The sequence below is a fragment of the Lepisma saccharinum genome, chromosome 10 (assembly GCF_977018435.1).
Source record: "Lepisma saccharinum chromosome 10, izLepSacc3.1, whole genome shotgun sequence".
Taxonomy (NCBI): Eukaryota; Metazoa; Arthropoda; class Insecta; order Zygentoma; family Lepismatidae; genus Lepisma; species Lepisma saccharinum.
This window is the reverse complement of record NC_139238.1, coordinates 86,522,170-86,539,594: the sequence shown is the minus strand read 5'-3', so window position 1 is coordinate 86,539,594 and position 17,425 is coordinate 86,522,170. Positions and strand designations below refer to the sequence as shown.

Sequence of the window (17,425 nt, the reverse complement as noted above, 5' to 3'; positions counted from 1 at the left end):
GTGGTTAGTGTACAGCTCCTTGAAACCTGAGCTCCTATCTTGAAATCCTTAAAATCCAGAGTAAGTCATAAACGTTTTATACCATATTTGTATCTTCATTTACTTCATCTCTTCACCGTTCACCCTCATTGTCGCGACTAGCCTGGAGAGGAAGAAAGCGGCGTATAAAATAACGAAAATTCAGACACACAAGAAAAGCTTATCAAAATTTACTACCGTCCATGATGATGTACAGACAAGGACAAGTTATACGCTATAATAATAACAAGAAAACACAGGATAAATATATCAACACTAATAGTAATGTCCATGCTGGTCATGAAATCGGAGGACACCGTCTCGGCTAGGTACATGAACTCACTTGACCTCGCCATCTCGTCCACCAGAGAGGTCTGGGGCGGTCGGTAGGTGGGGAGGGGGCTGGTCCTCCTTGGAACCTCTTGGTTCGTCCGCAAGGGTCGTTGGACGTCGGCCATGACGGTCTTCCTGAAGACGCTAGGAAGGAACCGCTCTATCCAGTGGACGATGTCTTCCTTGTTGAATTTCACGAACTGGGTGGCGGACCAACTTAAAAGCCAGCACAGGTACTTGAGCCCCGTTACCTGGACGCTGATGTTCCTGTGGGAATAGAATTTACTCAGTGTTTTAACCAGGTAATTATCTAGAACTATATTTCGGGGGAGGGTCCGAACCAAGCGTCTCAAATGTAATAATAAACGTTTTGGTTAACATTTTACATATTTTAGTTACTTTTACACACTATTTCCATATTTCAGATAATTTATTAACATATACTCCATATTCGCGCAATAACTATGTACAGGGTGGGCACAAAGTCGCTTTCCCCAATAAATGAAGAAATCAAATATTTGGGGAAAGCGACTTTGTGCCCACCCTGAATGTGTCCCCGTGTGACTGAAATACTTGGGTGATTTTCTTGCGAATAAACTGACAAAATTTCGAAACGATATTAAACGAACAATAGTGTACGACCTTTTTTTTATGCACCCAATTGCGTTTATTACAAGTTTTCTGTCATCCGAACATTATTTTTTACACCTTAAGATTCCTGTTTATTTACAATTGTTGTCAACAATGGAGAATGAGGGTTCAAGCATCGGCTTCTGGTTGTTACAAACGTTTGAAGAGAGTCCCAAGTCGAGCAGCCCATTGCTATCCCCACCCTCTCTACTACAGTTGTAGTTGCGAGCCCGACAGCATCGCCAGAAGCAACGATTGTACGGGATTCGCTTCTGGTTTCTCTTGTAGACAGTCACGACAGCAGCGCCAGAAGCAACGTTTTAATGGCACACGTACGGGATTCGCTTCTGGTTTCTCTTCAAGACATTCACGGTAATAGTCACAATGCCGAGACTGAATTTCATGTAGCTCGTGTAATGTCTTATATTATTAAAAAGTAATATCTTACAATCTTAAGTTAATATTGAACTTCATTTTTTGGTGAAAATAACTATGTATTTATATATTTAGCACATTTTTACTACATTTAAATATGTTTCCTGATAATAATAATAATAATAATTTATTTAAGTGATGAACACTATTTGACAACCAGGTACATCACTATGTCTAAATGTATTATACAAAATTACACTCTTGAATACATAATTATAAAATATTGAAGTAGATCCTACAATCTTATACATCATCATAAATTCAAATTGCAGGTTTCAACAAGATCAGCTGCTAAACCTCTGGCCTTATTTAGGCATGTGAGAATTGAGATATACCTATAGGAATATATAGGAATTTTATAGGATATATTATTAAAAAAATGTATCCTTTTCATTTTTCTTCTTTCTTCTAAGGTAAACATATTCAACTGTGTTAACCATTCAGAGTAATGTTGGTCATAGTATGTTTTTAAAACTTTGTGCATAATAACCTTATAAAAAGATTTTGAACTGATTCAACTTTTTGAAGTTAATTCTTGGCTGTCAGAAACCATAATTCATTAGTATATTCAAGAATAGGACGAACCATCCTTTTATACAGGTATGTTAAGGTATTTTTTTTAAAAAAATCTCAATAATAATAATAATCATAGTTTGTTATAAGTGCTGAACACAGTATGCACTCTATCTATACAGCACTGAGTCAAGTAAAAAAATACAAAAATATATAAGATATAGAATAATATACTGAGAGTAGCATTAATTTTCGAGTTAATGTTTTCGATAAGATGTATTGCACCTCACATAAATAATGCTGAAGACATCAATGACTAACAGTATTATATGCTTATACAAGATATACCAAAAGGGGACAAAGGGGTGACCTTCCACCCAATTGTCAACCTCACTTCCACGTAGTACACCCTGGACTGCTTTTTGCAGACTAACGAGGCTCTGGCGACTGGCCCTATGGCCAGTATAAGTCTGTGTCTTGTCCTGTGTTTTGCCCTTATGTGTGCCTCTTTACAGCCTTAGCTTTTAACCGATCAGAATATTTTAATATTTTAATTACACGTCATTACAGTTATGACATTTTAGTTCTGGTAAGGGCTGGACCCCGTATCATGTGACGGGTGCAAAATGGCTTAAGTGCTGACGCACCTACAATTTTAAATTCAAATTCAACGATATGCCACAACGTCCAATTTCTACACAGTACATAATCACTTAAATTTTCTATTAGTATTTTTATCAGCTCAACATCATTCTTACTATTTAATGAAATAAAGAAATTCTGTCTAATGATATATTTGGGAACTTTGCAAGCTATAGCTCCCATACACCTATTCTGTTACTTCTTCTTCAGTACAATGTTTGAATTTAAGTCTTTCCAACCACTCCTCATATTTAAATATTGCATAGAAATGTTTTTTTCTCATTCACAATAATCTGATAAATAACTTTTTAATTGGCTTTATTTTTTCTACATGACATTTAGCTGCTGAGCTCCATAATTCGCAACCATAATAATAATAATAATAACGTTTATAATCAATAGGTTAATACGAATAATATGGGCCTGTCTGACGGCGCAGTGGTATCATCGTCGCCTTGTAATCAAGGGTCCCGGTTTCGATACCCGGTGGAGGCTCATAGTGGTTCAGATTCCACTTTAAACTGTAAGTCCAGTCCCGATTAGCCTTACTGTGCATAAAGTGGACTTAAAAACAAAAAATCCAAGTGAAACGAGATACTTGTCACCGGTCTGAGAGCTGCCTTTCCTCTTTGTCTCATAGTTCTTCCTCTTTCACCTACATATTCCTTTTCACGTTAATTGCATCATACCCTACAAATTCCTGACACTTGTACAAAATAAGGTGTTCTTTTCTTGCCCATATCTTGTCTGTAGACGCGCAAGTACGTGTACAAAAATATTTTGGGAGGGGTTCAAACCAAGTGTCTCGCAAACACATATAATAATAATATAAATGTTTATAATTAATAAGTCAATATAATTAATAGATCTCAAAAAGGTTTCTCGGGGTAAAACCTCTTCATCATTCGGCGCCAGGAAAGATTCAAGAATAAATTATGTACATTGATATTATTACTATTATATGAATAGGTAGACAGACGGCATAAGGATTGCGATATAACAGCACATATTCATTATCTAGCTTACGTAATCAAGATCGCTAATATTTGTGCAAGAAACAAGTGTCCTGGCAAAAAAATGTCACAAAAATAAAAAAATCGAATTAAGTAACAAAAAATAATCTTTCTGATTAATATTTAATGCATATAATTTTAAGTAGCAGTGTGCATAAATCTTCTTAGGTACTTTTAGTTCAAGCACGATCTAATTCTTGCCTTCGTGTAAGTTAAGCGGAAATAAATAACACTCGATTATGCAACAAAAGCTTAACAATGTTTTCGTTATTTTATCTTAGTACCTCACGGATCCCCCTCTATAAATACGTTCTTGTCTGCAGATTACTCTTGCTGCAGAAAACGTTCTTTTCCACAGAAGTAGCTATTCAATTTGCTTCCAGTCTTCGCTTTAGACAAGCTTTGGAATCACGTGATACTCGGTGCGTGTCGTACTTGCTTGTGTAGTCCGGTGTTCCTCTGCCAATTGAACAGGACTATCGAATGTGTACAATTTTTTCAGTAGGAAGTAAAAGTCTATGTTCGTGTGTTGCACGAGGAAGTTTTAGTGGTTCGTAGAACAAGAAATGTGGTCTAGTGCAAAATTGCCCAAATTATTTTTTTCTAAAAGTGAATTTGTGTGATTCGTGTCAGACAAGCCCTTGCCTCTATAACCATGCAGTGAGAAAAGCAACATGACAAGGTACGTATTGTTCTAAGCAACATTGCTATCATTGAATATATCTTCTATCAAATGTGCTGTTATTGCGTGTACTCGAATAAAAACTTTGCTAGATCTTTTCAATTTTAAGGCGCCATATTTGCAGGGAAACGTTGGGCAAGATGGGTGCGACATCTATCGGATTTATTTTTAAAAAACGTTATGGGTAAAAGTTTACTATCTGTCGGACACCTATAACTTCTGAGTTTCGTCAATTTTTGACATTCGTACTTACCTATCTGCTTCGCGGAACATTCCGTGAATGGTTTTTGGGGCTATCCATCCCGGAATCTGTGCGAAATTTAAACAAAAAATATATATTTTTTACTCAAATTTCCCACCGATTCCGGGCTCCGCCCCCGGGGGAAACGTACCTCCTTCAGTTACAAAAACACATGTTTGGAAACACTGACCGGGATTACGTCATCACACACAGGCAACATGCGGCTGGAAGGAAATGGATGCAACAGCTTTCGTGCATCGGTCACACATTTATATCAATAAATACATGATTTACCGGCAAAATTCAATGAACGATGCGAGAAAACACTTCCCCGAACTTCCACAAATCTAAAAAAAAACTGCATTCCGTAAGTAATTTCACCTGTAAATTTTAAGAAATCCGCTTTCCGGATACGGAAGTTTCCCATTAGATGGCACACTCGAAGAAAAATTTGGTTAGCATATAGATTAACACAGAATTGAATAAGCTAAATTTGGTTTTTATGTAGGTCTACTGGTTAATTTTTAATTGAAGTCTAAACTCGAGTAGGTGTTGTTTCGTCAGCTCCCCTAGTCTGATTCAGTTCATGCAGTTCACAGTATCCCGACTTCATATTTACAGTTTGAACTAGTTCATTCCTCTGTCCCTTGTGCGCCTGACGGTGACCCGCTTGGCGGCCGGCCGGACGGCAACTCCCGTCAAATCGCGTGATATCTCCGCTATGGAAACCGCTAGCTTCGAAATGACTTCAAGTTCTCAGAATTACAGTTAGAATTATATTCAAAGTGAGCACGTGAACTGTCACGGTGGATGTTGGGAATGTTGTCCTCGTGCATCTACACATTTTTTTCATGGATGTAAACGTATTATTTGGGATTCCTTTGTGGGTCCCTTGACCGACTGTGACCATCGAGAATTACGTCCACAAGTAGCAGATATATGATCCCAAAGTATGGCCCGCGTAAGTAAACACCCTCCTTATCTCGAAGTACTTTCGTCGCTTTTTGTTAGTAAACACCGGTTAACACCCAAATAACGAAGTAACATGTTCAAATGATAACGTCATCAGACTTAGCACTCCTAACGTCGAAAATTGCTAGCAGCGTCAAACCTAAATATCATAACCTAATAACCTAAAATTATAAACACCAATAAATCCTAACGCTCCTAAACACTGGCAGCAATTGGGGGGAGCGAGGGAGCAGTTGCCCTCCCCTCAGTTTTGCCAGCTTTTGCCCCTGCACTATAGCATCTTAATGCCCCCCCCCCCCCCCCCGCTCTCAGATTTGGCATCCAATCACCGCTACTTCTACTAACGATAGTTTCACTCTGTTTTGTAAGTTTTCAGTCCACCTTTTTTTATTTACTTTATTTTATAATAATTATAATAAATTTTAATGTAAAATAAATAATATTTATTGTAAATTTATTGACTTTCGTAATTAATATTTTGTGTGTATGAAGCGGTAGGCAACGTCACACGTCCCGTCTGCTGGGTTGAATTTTCATGTTGGGTGCCATTGCAAAACCTTGCTACGCTGCTTCAGACTTCACAGACTTCACACTCACACTCCGTGAGTTAAAAACAACAGATAAATGTTCACAAACAACATTATCTTCACAAACTATGCATTTTTTCACTTTTTAGCGGGGGTACAGAGGATCAAGGCTCAAGGGTACCCTTCTTTTGTACACTTTATTGCGGCCTGATTTAGCGAGTCCATAAAACAATTTAGGTTTTTATTATCAATGCACAAGTTTCGCGTTATTATGACATAACCTAAAGAACAATCCTTCAGGCATGACGGGGCGCCACCACATTTTGCGCCCCATTCTCTTTGTACACTACTTTTTACTTTTTAACTTTAGGTGGTAGAGCAGCCTACGACTGAACCTCGCCCGCTAAATAAAGGAATTATTATTAATTATTATTATTTATTATATTAACGTTCATTGTTACGATGGGCTACAACATTATATTATCGTGTTCTTTGAATTTGTTGCTCGCTTGGGCACACAGCTCTTGCACAGTGCTGAATCCAACCACTTTCCTCCGGGGGGAGGGGAGGGGATAACAAACTTCACGGGTGGAATGTCATTATAAGCATCAAATTATATACTAATAAAATAAATACCAATATTATAAAATTGCCCTTACCCTTGATATGTAATTCAATTAAGTGTAAATTTCGATAACACTACAAAAGCATGTCACTAACATTCCACAGCAAATTGTTGACTGCCTAACCGTTAAAATAGCTGTTAGAACTTGAAAAAATCGTTACAACAATACAGGATCTACACGTGTCCATTGCTGAGTTTGAATTATTTTTATTATATATTACTACTTAGCATTTATAAGAACGGACGAAAATTTACTTCCGTTCTTTATTTTCACTTTTAATTATAAAGGATTGAATCAGTTCTTATTAATTTACGCTAAAGCAAGGAAAAGTACGTTCTACGGTAAATTAAATGAAGGTCAAATTGAAACATGGTTGCCAAATTTCTTAGCTATTGTCCGAAGGGTCTCACATATCGCCAGTGATGTGCCTCTAAGCGTAAACAAGGATAGTCTACATTCTACACGTAGACTATTTTATACACGTAGATGACGTAATCTATGTAAACAACATGGCGAAAGGTGATAACTCAGCAAAGGGCGCCGTGGAATTAAAACAAAATTATACTGCGTATCAGTTGCTGATGTGTGAGGAGAACTTTTCATATACTCCCTTCCAAATTCGGGTACCTGTGCGATTTCCACAGAACACCTCTCACTCGTTTATTTCGGCATTTTTAACATTCGTATTTACCTATTCCGCATTGCGAAAGATTCTTTAAGGTGGCATTTTGCTTTTTTCACGAAAATAATTTCAATTTTTCACACTAACAGTATTGTTCTTCGTTTTTTCGCTTCCGTAACACACAATATGGCAGGTACAGCTTGAGTGGCGTCGTGGATCATGTGGGTATGCAGTGTTTCCAACCTTCGTAACCGAAAAATACCTGAATAGTCCCACAAACCATTGACGCATAGCCAGAAAAACCATTCACGAATAGCCACTCGAACCATTTCCGGCAAGGTTAGGTTAGGTTCGGTTAGGTTAGGCAAGCATAGTTAAAATTTTGTTCGTAAAACAATGCGATACAGCTTTAAAAAAGAGAAAAATTCACCTTCACTTCTTGCAAAACAACGGCGTGGTTGGAAAAACTGACAGGGGGTTACGTCATGAAACGTACGGAACATCCAGCTCACGTAGAGGAAGCAACGGTCACTGTGCGTCGGAGAGATATTTTTCTTCAAAAATACATGAATTCCCGGTCGAATAGATTCCACAATGGAAGAAAATACCTCCACGAACTTTCAGAATGCTAAAGAAACTCATTTCCGTAAGTAGTTTCTTCTGTAAAAATGAAGAAATCCGATCGGCGGAGATCGCACTGTTACTCAAATTCGAAACATTTCTCACCTAGGAAAAGAACCTAACATAGCAGACATTCTAGTGTAACGGGAGAAGGCTTTTTAATTTTAGGCTAAATGCCTACGTTGTTAGGTTAGGCTAGCTATGTCTAGTTCTCTTAGCCTAAATAATAATTTTTAATTGTGTTTATGCTAATGGAACCTATCCTAACAGGCCTAACCTAACCTCGTAGGCATTCCTCGTCTGACGTCAGAACACAAGATAGCAAAACTGTTGTGCGAACAGGAAGACCCATTGTCCGAATGCTCTGCCAGGTTGCTGAAATTTTCGGGGGGGACTTTTCTATTCCCGGAGGGGATTCACTCTCTCTCCGGGGCCAACCCTTGAAGTCATCACGGTTGACCCCAGGTATAGACACTGAGGATGAACGCTCTTCATATTCGTATTTCACCATTGTCTTCACTAGCACTAAACACTTCATTTATTTATTTTGACTTTTGAATGCTAAAATGAATTATGGCCGTCCGTGTTGCCCCAATGTGAGGACAAGGAGAGTAAAATACATATTTCAAATTTTAGTTTATATACCAATGTTTCATGCATATTTTTATTTACAAAGGTTCTGAAGGAATCTGTGCTGAAAAGGATTGTTTGTATATATTAAATAGACGTTCCATGTACAACATCCTTCACGACGTTCTCCTGTGATCTGTACTGATGAGATTTCATAAATTATAAATTAGCACAGGGCGATTCGACGCTAGGGCCCCGGTTTCGAATCTCGGCATGGGTGGTCTTTGTGTTCAGTGGTGGCAATTAGGGGGCGTGGCGCCAGTCGCCCCCACTTTTTATACTTTTGCCCTAGACACAAGCTAAACCTTATGTACCAAGGAAAATTGTTCTTGCGATCCCCTAGTTTCGGAACATAATCGCCGCCGCTGCTTGTGATTGTCCCTTCATCATATCGACTCATCCTCACCGTCGCGGTTAGCCGAAAGTGGAAGAAAACTGACTTTCAGTAACAAAAATCGTAGGATAAACCATCGGGAAAGACACTTGTTCTTGTAATAGAATGTCGACTCGTAATCAGAGGGTACCGGTATCCTATCCGACAATGGTTTCGGGTGTCATTTGATTGATTGATTGATTTACTTTATTTTACTTCGCTTTTTGTGCCACTTTTGGCTAATTTGCGAAGATGGGGATGAGTAATGATCCGATGAAATTGATGAATAATGGGCACTCACAAATATCCATGCCGTGGCCGGGATTCGAACCCGGGACCCCTGGCGTCGTAGCCCGAGGGTGCCATTTGAAACTGTACGTTTAGTACCGATTACAGTCTGAGAATAAAGATGACAAACTATTTTTTTGTCAGTCTTCATCCCTTCGTTCCCTTTAACTCCTCTTTCTTTCCATCTCCTTCATTGTCTCTCTATCTCTTCCTCTCTCTACGCATTTGATGTCTTCTCCCCCTCTCTCTTTTCTTTTAACTCTACTTTCCATATATTATTTTCATTTTTTCTTTTTCTCGATTTCCATTTTGTTTCGAACCATAGCTTTAACACTGCAGTGGCTATGCTACTGCAGTTTGGCAACACTCTTGACCTTGGCTCCCAGTCTACCTTCCTGAAATAAACGATATTTCTCTATCTCTTGTTCTTCATGTATCTGTCTCTCTCTTTCCCTTTCACCGGTGGAGGTACATGGTTCGGATCCCGCTCTTGGCCGGTCTCCATGGCTAGCAAACCGGGCAACGATGTCACGGTTCGAATTCAGGCCTGGGCATTCTTTGAGTGTGTCCCTTCATCAATTTCATCATATCATCACTGGGGAACGGATTTTAAGATGCAGCACCTTTCCAAAAATATAGCTGTTTCCATACCGATCATTTGAGATATGTGTTTTAGGATATGAAATCAAGTAAAATGAACATACTTTGTTGCACCTTTTCGTGATAGCACATTTATCACCTTTTTACCCCTCTGTGATGCTTCAGTAACTTTTTCCTTCATCTTCTTTCATGTTTTGTTAAAAAATTGAACAGAAAAATAAATGATTTTTACTCTTCTTGAGCAGCTACTTAACATAATATAGTTTTCATTTCGTAGAGCAGAACGAGAGCTATAACATGGTATAATATAATCTTTGCAGCCCAAATAGTTCCCAAGATAATGTAGCAAAACCCGCGAGAGAAAACACAAACTTCAACCTAACCTACTCGGCAGAACCACAGCTCTCTACGCGGTCCGCGCTCATTATATACAGAGGCGCAGAAAAATAGCATTTTATCAGAGACTTTTCTTGCGCCTTTTTAAAACATTTTCAGAACTTTTTTTCCTTTTCCGACCATAATTTTGCACTATAAAATCCTTTCCCCAATCATCACTCATCCTCATCTTCGTGATTAGCCAAAACGTGGCACAAAAGGGAAGCAAAATATAAACAAAATCAAACAATCTCACTTTAAACTGCAGGTTCAGTCCTGATTAGCTTTCTGTACATAAAGTGGACTTAAAACAAAAAAAAACTATTTCCCCTTCGTTCTTTACTCTCTCTCCTAGTCTCTTCCGTTTTCCTTACTCTTAACAAACTATTAACTCACTCTTTCTCCCTCTCCTCACCTCAATTTCTCTTTTCTTCCCTCTCCTTTCCTTTAGTTCCGTCTCTACAGATCCATCCCCTCTCTCCCTTCTTGGATCTTTCTTTCTCACTGGCATTCTATCTCCATATCTCTCAATCTTTCTCTTTCGACCTTGATTTCTGCAATAGCCTCTCGCTCTTTTACTCAAATCTATTTTTCTTTTTCGATTGATTCCTCTATCCTCTCTTTTGCTATTACAACTGCAAAAACTTCCAGTGTTGTGTGTCACAATTTAGTAGACGCTCCCTTATATTGAAACTCTGTCCCTACTTTCCTCTGACTTTATCCAGGACACAAGGAATTTCCCGTTTCTCCTTTGTTAAGCACAAGAAAGCAACTGCTGTTAAGTACCCATAATTAATACTAATTTCTTCTACTAGTTCAGACTTGTGTGATAGGAAGGATATCCGACGTACATTTATAGTTTGCTAAAGTAATTAAAGCGCCATCTATGTTTGTATTTCCTTACTTAAGAAATTCCTCAAACGATAAACTTCCTCTTCCATTGTAATGAAACTTATGATATTTCTACTTTTGTTCAATGTTTTAATTTAAAGTAGTTTGACAGTTCGTGGATCGTTTGCTCTATTCTCAGATTTAAAAAAATAGTTTATAAACAATTCTTACGTGCAACTTCAATTATATTACTTATATGATTACACCATATTATTATATAAGCGCATATGGAGAATGAATGTCAACGTAAAATTATGCATTTCACACATATAATTTCATAGTCTAAGTAATGTATGTCAAAGAGATAGGTTTGGAAGTTAACAAAGAGAAAACTAAATATATGCTTACAGGCCGAAACCAAGTGTTAGGTAATAATCAAAATCTAATTATTGATAACAACTCGTTTGAACCAGTTTCCAAATTCAAATACTTAGGAGTAATATTAACAAATGAAAATTATATTAAAGAGGAAATAAAAAGTAGGCTTAATTCAGGAAATGCATGTTACTTCTCTCTTCATAAACTTTTGTCTTCTCGTTTAATATCTAAGAAACTAAATGTTAAAATATACAAAACAGTAATTTTGCCTGTAGTATTATATGGATGTGAAACTTGGTCCCTTACATTGAAAGAGGAACATAAATTGAGAGTATTTGAAAATAAGATCCTTAGGAAAATCTTTGGACCTAAAAGGGATGAGGAGACAGGTGAGTGGAGAAGGTTACATAATTTACAGCTACATAATTTGTATTCATGTCCAGATATTATTAGAATAATTATTAGAATAATTAAATCAAGAAGACTTAGGTGGGCAGGCCATGTGGCACGAATGGGAGAGGAAAGAGGAGTTTACAGGATTCTTGTTGGGAAACCTGATGGTAAGAGACCTGTAGGAAGGCCAAGACGAAGATGGAGGGACAACGTTGAGATGGACCTAAGGGAAATCGGTAAGGATGGAAAAGAGTATATAGATCTTGCTCAGGATAGGGACAGGTGGAAGGCCTGTGTTGCTGCAGCCATGAACCTTCTGGTTTAAGAAGGCTAGAGAGTTAGTTAGTTAAAGTAATTTATGTCAGTTATTATAAGGGATTGCAGGAAAATGATAACTTCGAACTGATGGACTGTTTTTTTGAGGGGGCAACATGCCTCCTTTGCCCCTCCTTGGAAATAATCCTCGAGACAGTCATGTATACATAATACCTACGATGTGTGTGTGTGTGTGTGTAAATTTGGCAGAGCTACTCATGCACATTGTAATTGCCATTTGTAAAGGTGGTCCACTCTATTGAGGTGACATCCCCACCAGAAATAATCCACTCCGGGAATCGAACCCAGGCCTCCTGGCCTGGGCATGGATGTTTGTGAGTGTCCATTCATCAATTTCACCATATCATCACTCATCCTCATCTTCGCAAATTAGCCAAAATTAGCACAGAAGCGAAGTAAAATAAAGTAATTCAATCAATCGATCAATCAATGTTAACCTTTACAATACCAGCCCCCTCCGAAAAAAAATCCTACATCTAGCAGAATCTAAGAGTAGCAGGACAAAATGATACTGAAGATGGAATTAGTTTTCATATTTTTTTTTAAAAAAAATTTCCAGATGGCCAAGAGTAGCTGCAGGGGCGGCACGGAGGGGTAGAGGGGCAATTGTCCCCCACGATTTCAAATTTTATGCAAATAAAAATAAGTTTCGTAAAAATTTTTTGTTCGCTTCAATCACAATGCCTGCTTTTCTTACAGTCTCATCAAGTTCAGAGCTGTTGCTAGGGGGTAGCAGGAGCCGGATCTGGGCACCGAACGATCAAAATGAAAAAAGTTGTAAAATAGAGAATGCCATGACGCTGCGTGAAATTATTTACGCCGTATTAAATCAATATTGTTTTCAGTTTGTAAAAATTGGAGCTAAAAATTTGCTTGCTTGCTTCGCTCGCAATATGATTATTTTCTGTAATGCATTGTAAATTACTAGAGAGAGAGAGAGGTAAGACACAATATATACTTCAGACTGTTGCTGCTCAAAAAGTTTTGTTTCAAATGTATGAACAATTGTTTCGAGGAAAAGAAGCACAGACGTGAGGCAATTTATATCATTGATGCTGTTGGTTTGTTATGAGGTGGATGAATTGATTATGCAATGTATTTAAATAATATATATATATATATATATATATATATATATGTGTGTGTGTGTGTGTGTGTGTGTGTGTGTGTGTGTGTGTGTGTGTGTGTGTGTGTGTGTACGAGAAAAAACATTGAATACATGCGCAATTTAGTGTTAACATGTTCCATAGATATTTTCTTATTTTACGTCGCTCCATGTTGCTTAAGTGTAAAACTTATGTTCTACATGAAAGTTATACATGCCATATGTAGAAAAGTAATTACATTCGTCATTTTTGTGTTTCAAAAATACAGTTTGTGTGCTTGATTTCCATTATTAGCTAATCTGAAATTGAACGTGTTGAAAAAATATAACGAAATATGCCAATAATAATAATAATAATACTGTCATTATTATTATTGGCACGTTTATCCTCCTAGTACTTGCCCCCCTCCCGGACAAAAAATGTAGTTGCGCCTCTGACAGATCCAACAATAACCAAACAGAATCTGGAAAGAAGAAAGATTCACTGTGACACGTACCTAATGTTCTCGACACTGGCCTGTTTGAGAACGACGTTGAACCTGTCCCTCTTCTTGATTTGGAATTCTATGAGGAGGGAGATGTCGCCCACCGACGCCCAGCTCTCCCCCTTCATGTTCAGGCACATAAAATGGGCTAGGAAGTTGCTGAAGTACACCTGTAAGAGATTCAAGAAATGAATTTGTTAATATTTAATTCTCTGCACAATATTACACAGAATTGGTTTGTTTTTATTAACTATATTCTTTAAATGGGATTATAGGTTCGGCTCGGGTTATATTGACTTATCCGAGGAGAGGGGCTGAAGGGCAACTTCTTCTTTCTACTTCCCCTTCTAACAAAGTGACCTGGCTGCAGTGTTGCCAGTAGCATAGGAGTTATTCTACACTATGGGTTGATGCATAAGTTCGTAACGTTTTTTTCACAGTGCCAAAAGTATTTTTATATGATACTAATTTTAGATTAACAAAAGACATAAGTTAAATAGTAAAAAAAATTCCTTCATTGTCTACCAACACTGGGATAGTCGCTTCAATTCAACGCCTGAAGAAATCAGCTGATTCCGGGTTTAAAAGCGTCGTGAAGCCATGTTTGAAGAGCATTTTCGTCACCAAAGGAGCTTCCTTGAAGATTGATGGATTGAGAGCTGAATAGGTAGCAATCCGAGGGCGCAAGATAGGGGGGAGGAAGGAGGATGTGGAATAACTACCCAACCAAGCTCCTGGAGAGCAGCTCTTGCCATGTTAGCAGAGTGTGGGTGTGCATTATCGTGTCGCAGCACTTGATGGTGTCTTCCTGGTCTACTCGCTGATTTGGTTGTGTTCATTTAAAGCGTGCGGTATCCTGAATATTACCCATGGAATGCAAATGTCGGCCGATGGTTCAATGGTCACCGTTCATCACATTTGCTAATTCTCGAGTCGACTGACGTGGATCCTCGTGGATTAAAGCTTTTAAACTGTCTTCATTAAAGCCCGATGGTCTTCCTGAACGTGGAGAAACGCCTAAGTCAAAAATGCAAATGCATTCTCCCGTAGAAGGGACAAATGTTCCGAGCCGCCTCCGCTGCCTCTCCCCTATGTTAAACTCAGAAAAAAATATGCCGGAAATGTTTCCCCCCAATGGACACTTATTGTTCGTTAGCCCATAAATAACACCCTCTTTCTTCAAATCTGTAAAATTCAATGCGTATTCACAAGCACAACAATGCCACTCCAATTGATGAACATTAAACAAACTCCTAACACCGCAGTGTTGCCATACCAAACACAAACGCTACGAACTTATGCATCAACCCAATAGATTAATATCTCCGTATTGTGGCTAAATTTTGTAGTGTGTCCGAGAGGTCCCCTTCCCCCATAGATTATACAGGGTGATTCTTTATGTAGTTTACAACTTCAATAAAGTATAATTATTTATTGGAACCACATACAGACTTGGTTTATATGTCATTATGCAGCAAAACACTTCAAGTTTTGACTCACGTAGTGTGTAGTTGCGGAGTTGATCACATGCAGCGCCACCGGTCTATCGTTGAAAATGGCTTTCACTGGTGCGGAAAGAGCTAAGTGCGTGTTTTGGTTCGAAGAAACACTCCACTCGACTTTTTTTGTGGGGGGTTGTGAAAGATAGGGTGTACACCCCTCCCCTACCTCATAATCTTCATGAACATCAAGATCGCATCACAACAGCCATCACTAATGTTACCCCTGAAATGCTGGTTAATGTTTGGCAGGAAATCGACTTTCGTTGGGGTGTGTCCAGGATGACCAACGGTGCACACATTGAACCATATCAGATTTCTAATAAAAAACTGGAAGTGTTTTGCTGCATAATGACATATAAACCAAGTCTGTATGTGGTTCCAATAAATAATTACAAATTATTGAAGTTGTAAACTACATAATGAATCACCTTGTATTACACAGTACATATTGGGGTGTAAGGGGTGACCTTTGGAGAAGTCACCTAAAAATCAAACTTCCTTCCACGTAGCAACCCCGGTAATTGCAATGTTGCAGGGCAACGAGGCTCTGGCGTCTGGACCTACAGCCAGGATAATCCTCTGTATGGCTGTGTTTGTCCTGTGTTTTGCCCTTGTATGAGCCGAGTGTCCCTTGCAGCCTCAGCTTTTAATTTCGGCAAGGAGTTTTTAGTCCTTACAAACAAAGTGTTAATTTCAGTTACGGTAAGGATCTAGATCCCGTGTAATTTGACGGGTGTAACGTAACCCAAGTGTTGACACACCTAAAAATTGTATTTTAACCCATCAAACATAGTACAGTCACGGACAGTGCTGGGTTGTAACGACCTTATTGAGGAAGCACTGAAGCAAGCCATCCATGTCTGACCACCAAGCGCCTTGTGACTAGACAACCCAACCAGCATTGCAATTCTGCGGCTTGTATACCAGTCACGGGTATACATCTATGTAAATTGAGTTGTGATGCCAAAGAGAAATACGAGATGAAGATTGTCGATCGTAATGTCTCGTGTTCTCGACATGGAATAATACTCGGTCCACGTTACGTTCCATTATTTAATGTTGTTTGGAAACGAACCTGACGGACTGGGTTTATATTTTCACTCCTTGCATTACAGTAAATTCCATATTTTACAATTATATTAATGCTTTGAACGAAAATAACACCCACAAAAACATCGAACCCACATGCACACCACTTCTCACACACGCACGTGAAAACAACCACACAAAGCTAAGTTTTAACTTCCAAGTGAATGTCCAAATAACAGTAAATGGAGAAGCACGATGTGCGAAACATGGGATTTTTCACAGAAAGAATGCGTCTATTTTTGACATACGTGGTTTCTATTAATAGACAATGAAACAATTATGGGAGAAATTAACATGCATTTTCGTCTTCAGGTGTTGAGGAAGGAAACAGACTGACTGGAAAAAAGAAAACATGGTGCTATTGAGAGAGTGTTGGTTAGCGTACAGAGCTTTTATCAGTGAGGTCTAGGTTCGATCCCCACCAAGGACATTTTTCTTATTCTTTTCTATTAGTGAAGAAGTATGTAATATTGTTTTCTAGGCATTTTGACGAAAGAATACACATCAAATTTGTTCATTTAATCTGTATTTTCATTCTTCTAATAAGTTCTCTATCACAAGGGGATATAGAGATTCTCTATGTAGGCGATGGATATCTTCTCAATGGTTCCGTAGCTACGATTCTCCAGTCCCTTCCACCCACTTATCTTATTTATTTACTTCATTCATATCAACTCACGAAATACCATGAATATAACGAAAACACACATATAGTTAGAACAAGAAACACAGCTCGCGTCGAAGGTTCCAGACTCGAGTTCTGGCTTTTTTGCGAGGGTGATTATTCTTGTGTGTCTGTTTATCATCTTTGTCAAAAAAATATTCCTCATTATTGCCGTGATTAACCTAGGGAGAGACCAAATCGACTGAAATAACAAAAGTACAGAAAATGCAAGACACATCTGCCTAGGCATGTTATACCTTTGGAATTAACAATCTGAAAATTAACTTGCGTTTCAGTCGACTACTTGCGAAAGAGTTTGGTGTTGTCTCGTTTGGAGTGCTGGTTATCGTGTCGGACTGGCATGCGGGCAACCCCAGTTCGAGCCCAGCGGAAGATTTTTTTTTTTTGTCTAATTTCATCCAACCTTATTTATAAAACTGAGTTTCTGCAAAACGTTTTGAATTGCATGCTACTTCGTATGTTGGTAATCTGAAAGCAGCA

The 17,425-nt window shown here is 38.4% G+C and overlaps 2 protein-coding genes across 3 annotated transcripts in view; one reads left to right on the top strand and one right to left on the bottom strand.

Annotated features, from left to right (window-relative positions):
• Positions 1-196: 196 nt before the first annotated feature.
• Positions 197-17,425, bottom strand: part of LOC145994414 (uncharacterized) — a 96,324-nt gene continuing 79,095 nt past the window's right edge. For both annotated transcript variants that reach the window (XM_083130540.1, XM_083130541.1), the window contains exons 4-5: positions 13,682-13,839; positions 197-618 (exon numbers count right to left, since the gene is read on the bottom strand). In XM_083130540.1, the coding sequence (XP_082986666.1) occupies positions 213-618; positions 13,682-13,839 (564 nt within the window). In that variant the 3' untranslated portion in view covers positions 197-212. The remainder of the gene's footprint in view (positions 619-13,681; positions 13,840-17,425) is intronic.
• The window catches only part of LOC145994415 (uncharacterized), a 124,005-nt gene continuing 110,805 nt past the window's right edge, over positions 4,226-17,425 (top strand). The window contains exon 1 of the mRNA XM_083130543.1: positions 4,226-4,266. Coding sequence (XP_082986669.1) covers positions 4,259-4,266 — 8 coding nt within the window. The 5' untranslated portion in view covers positions 4,226-4,258. The remainder of the gene's footprint in view (positions 4,267-17,425) is intronic.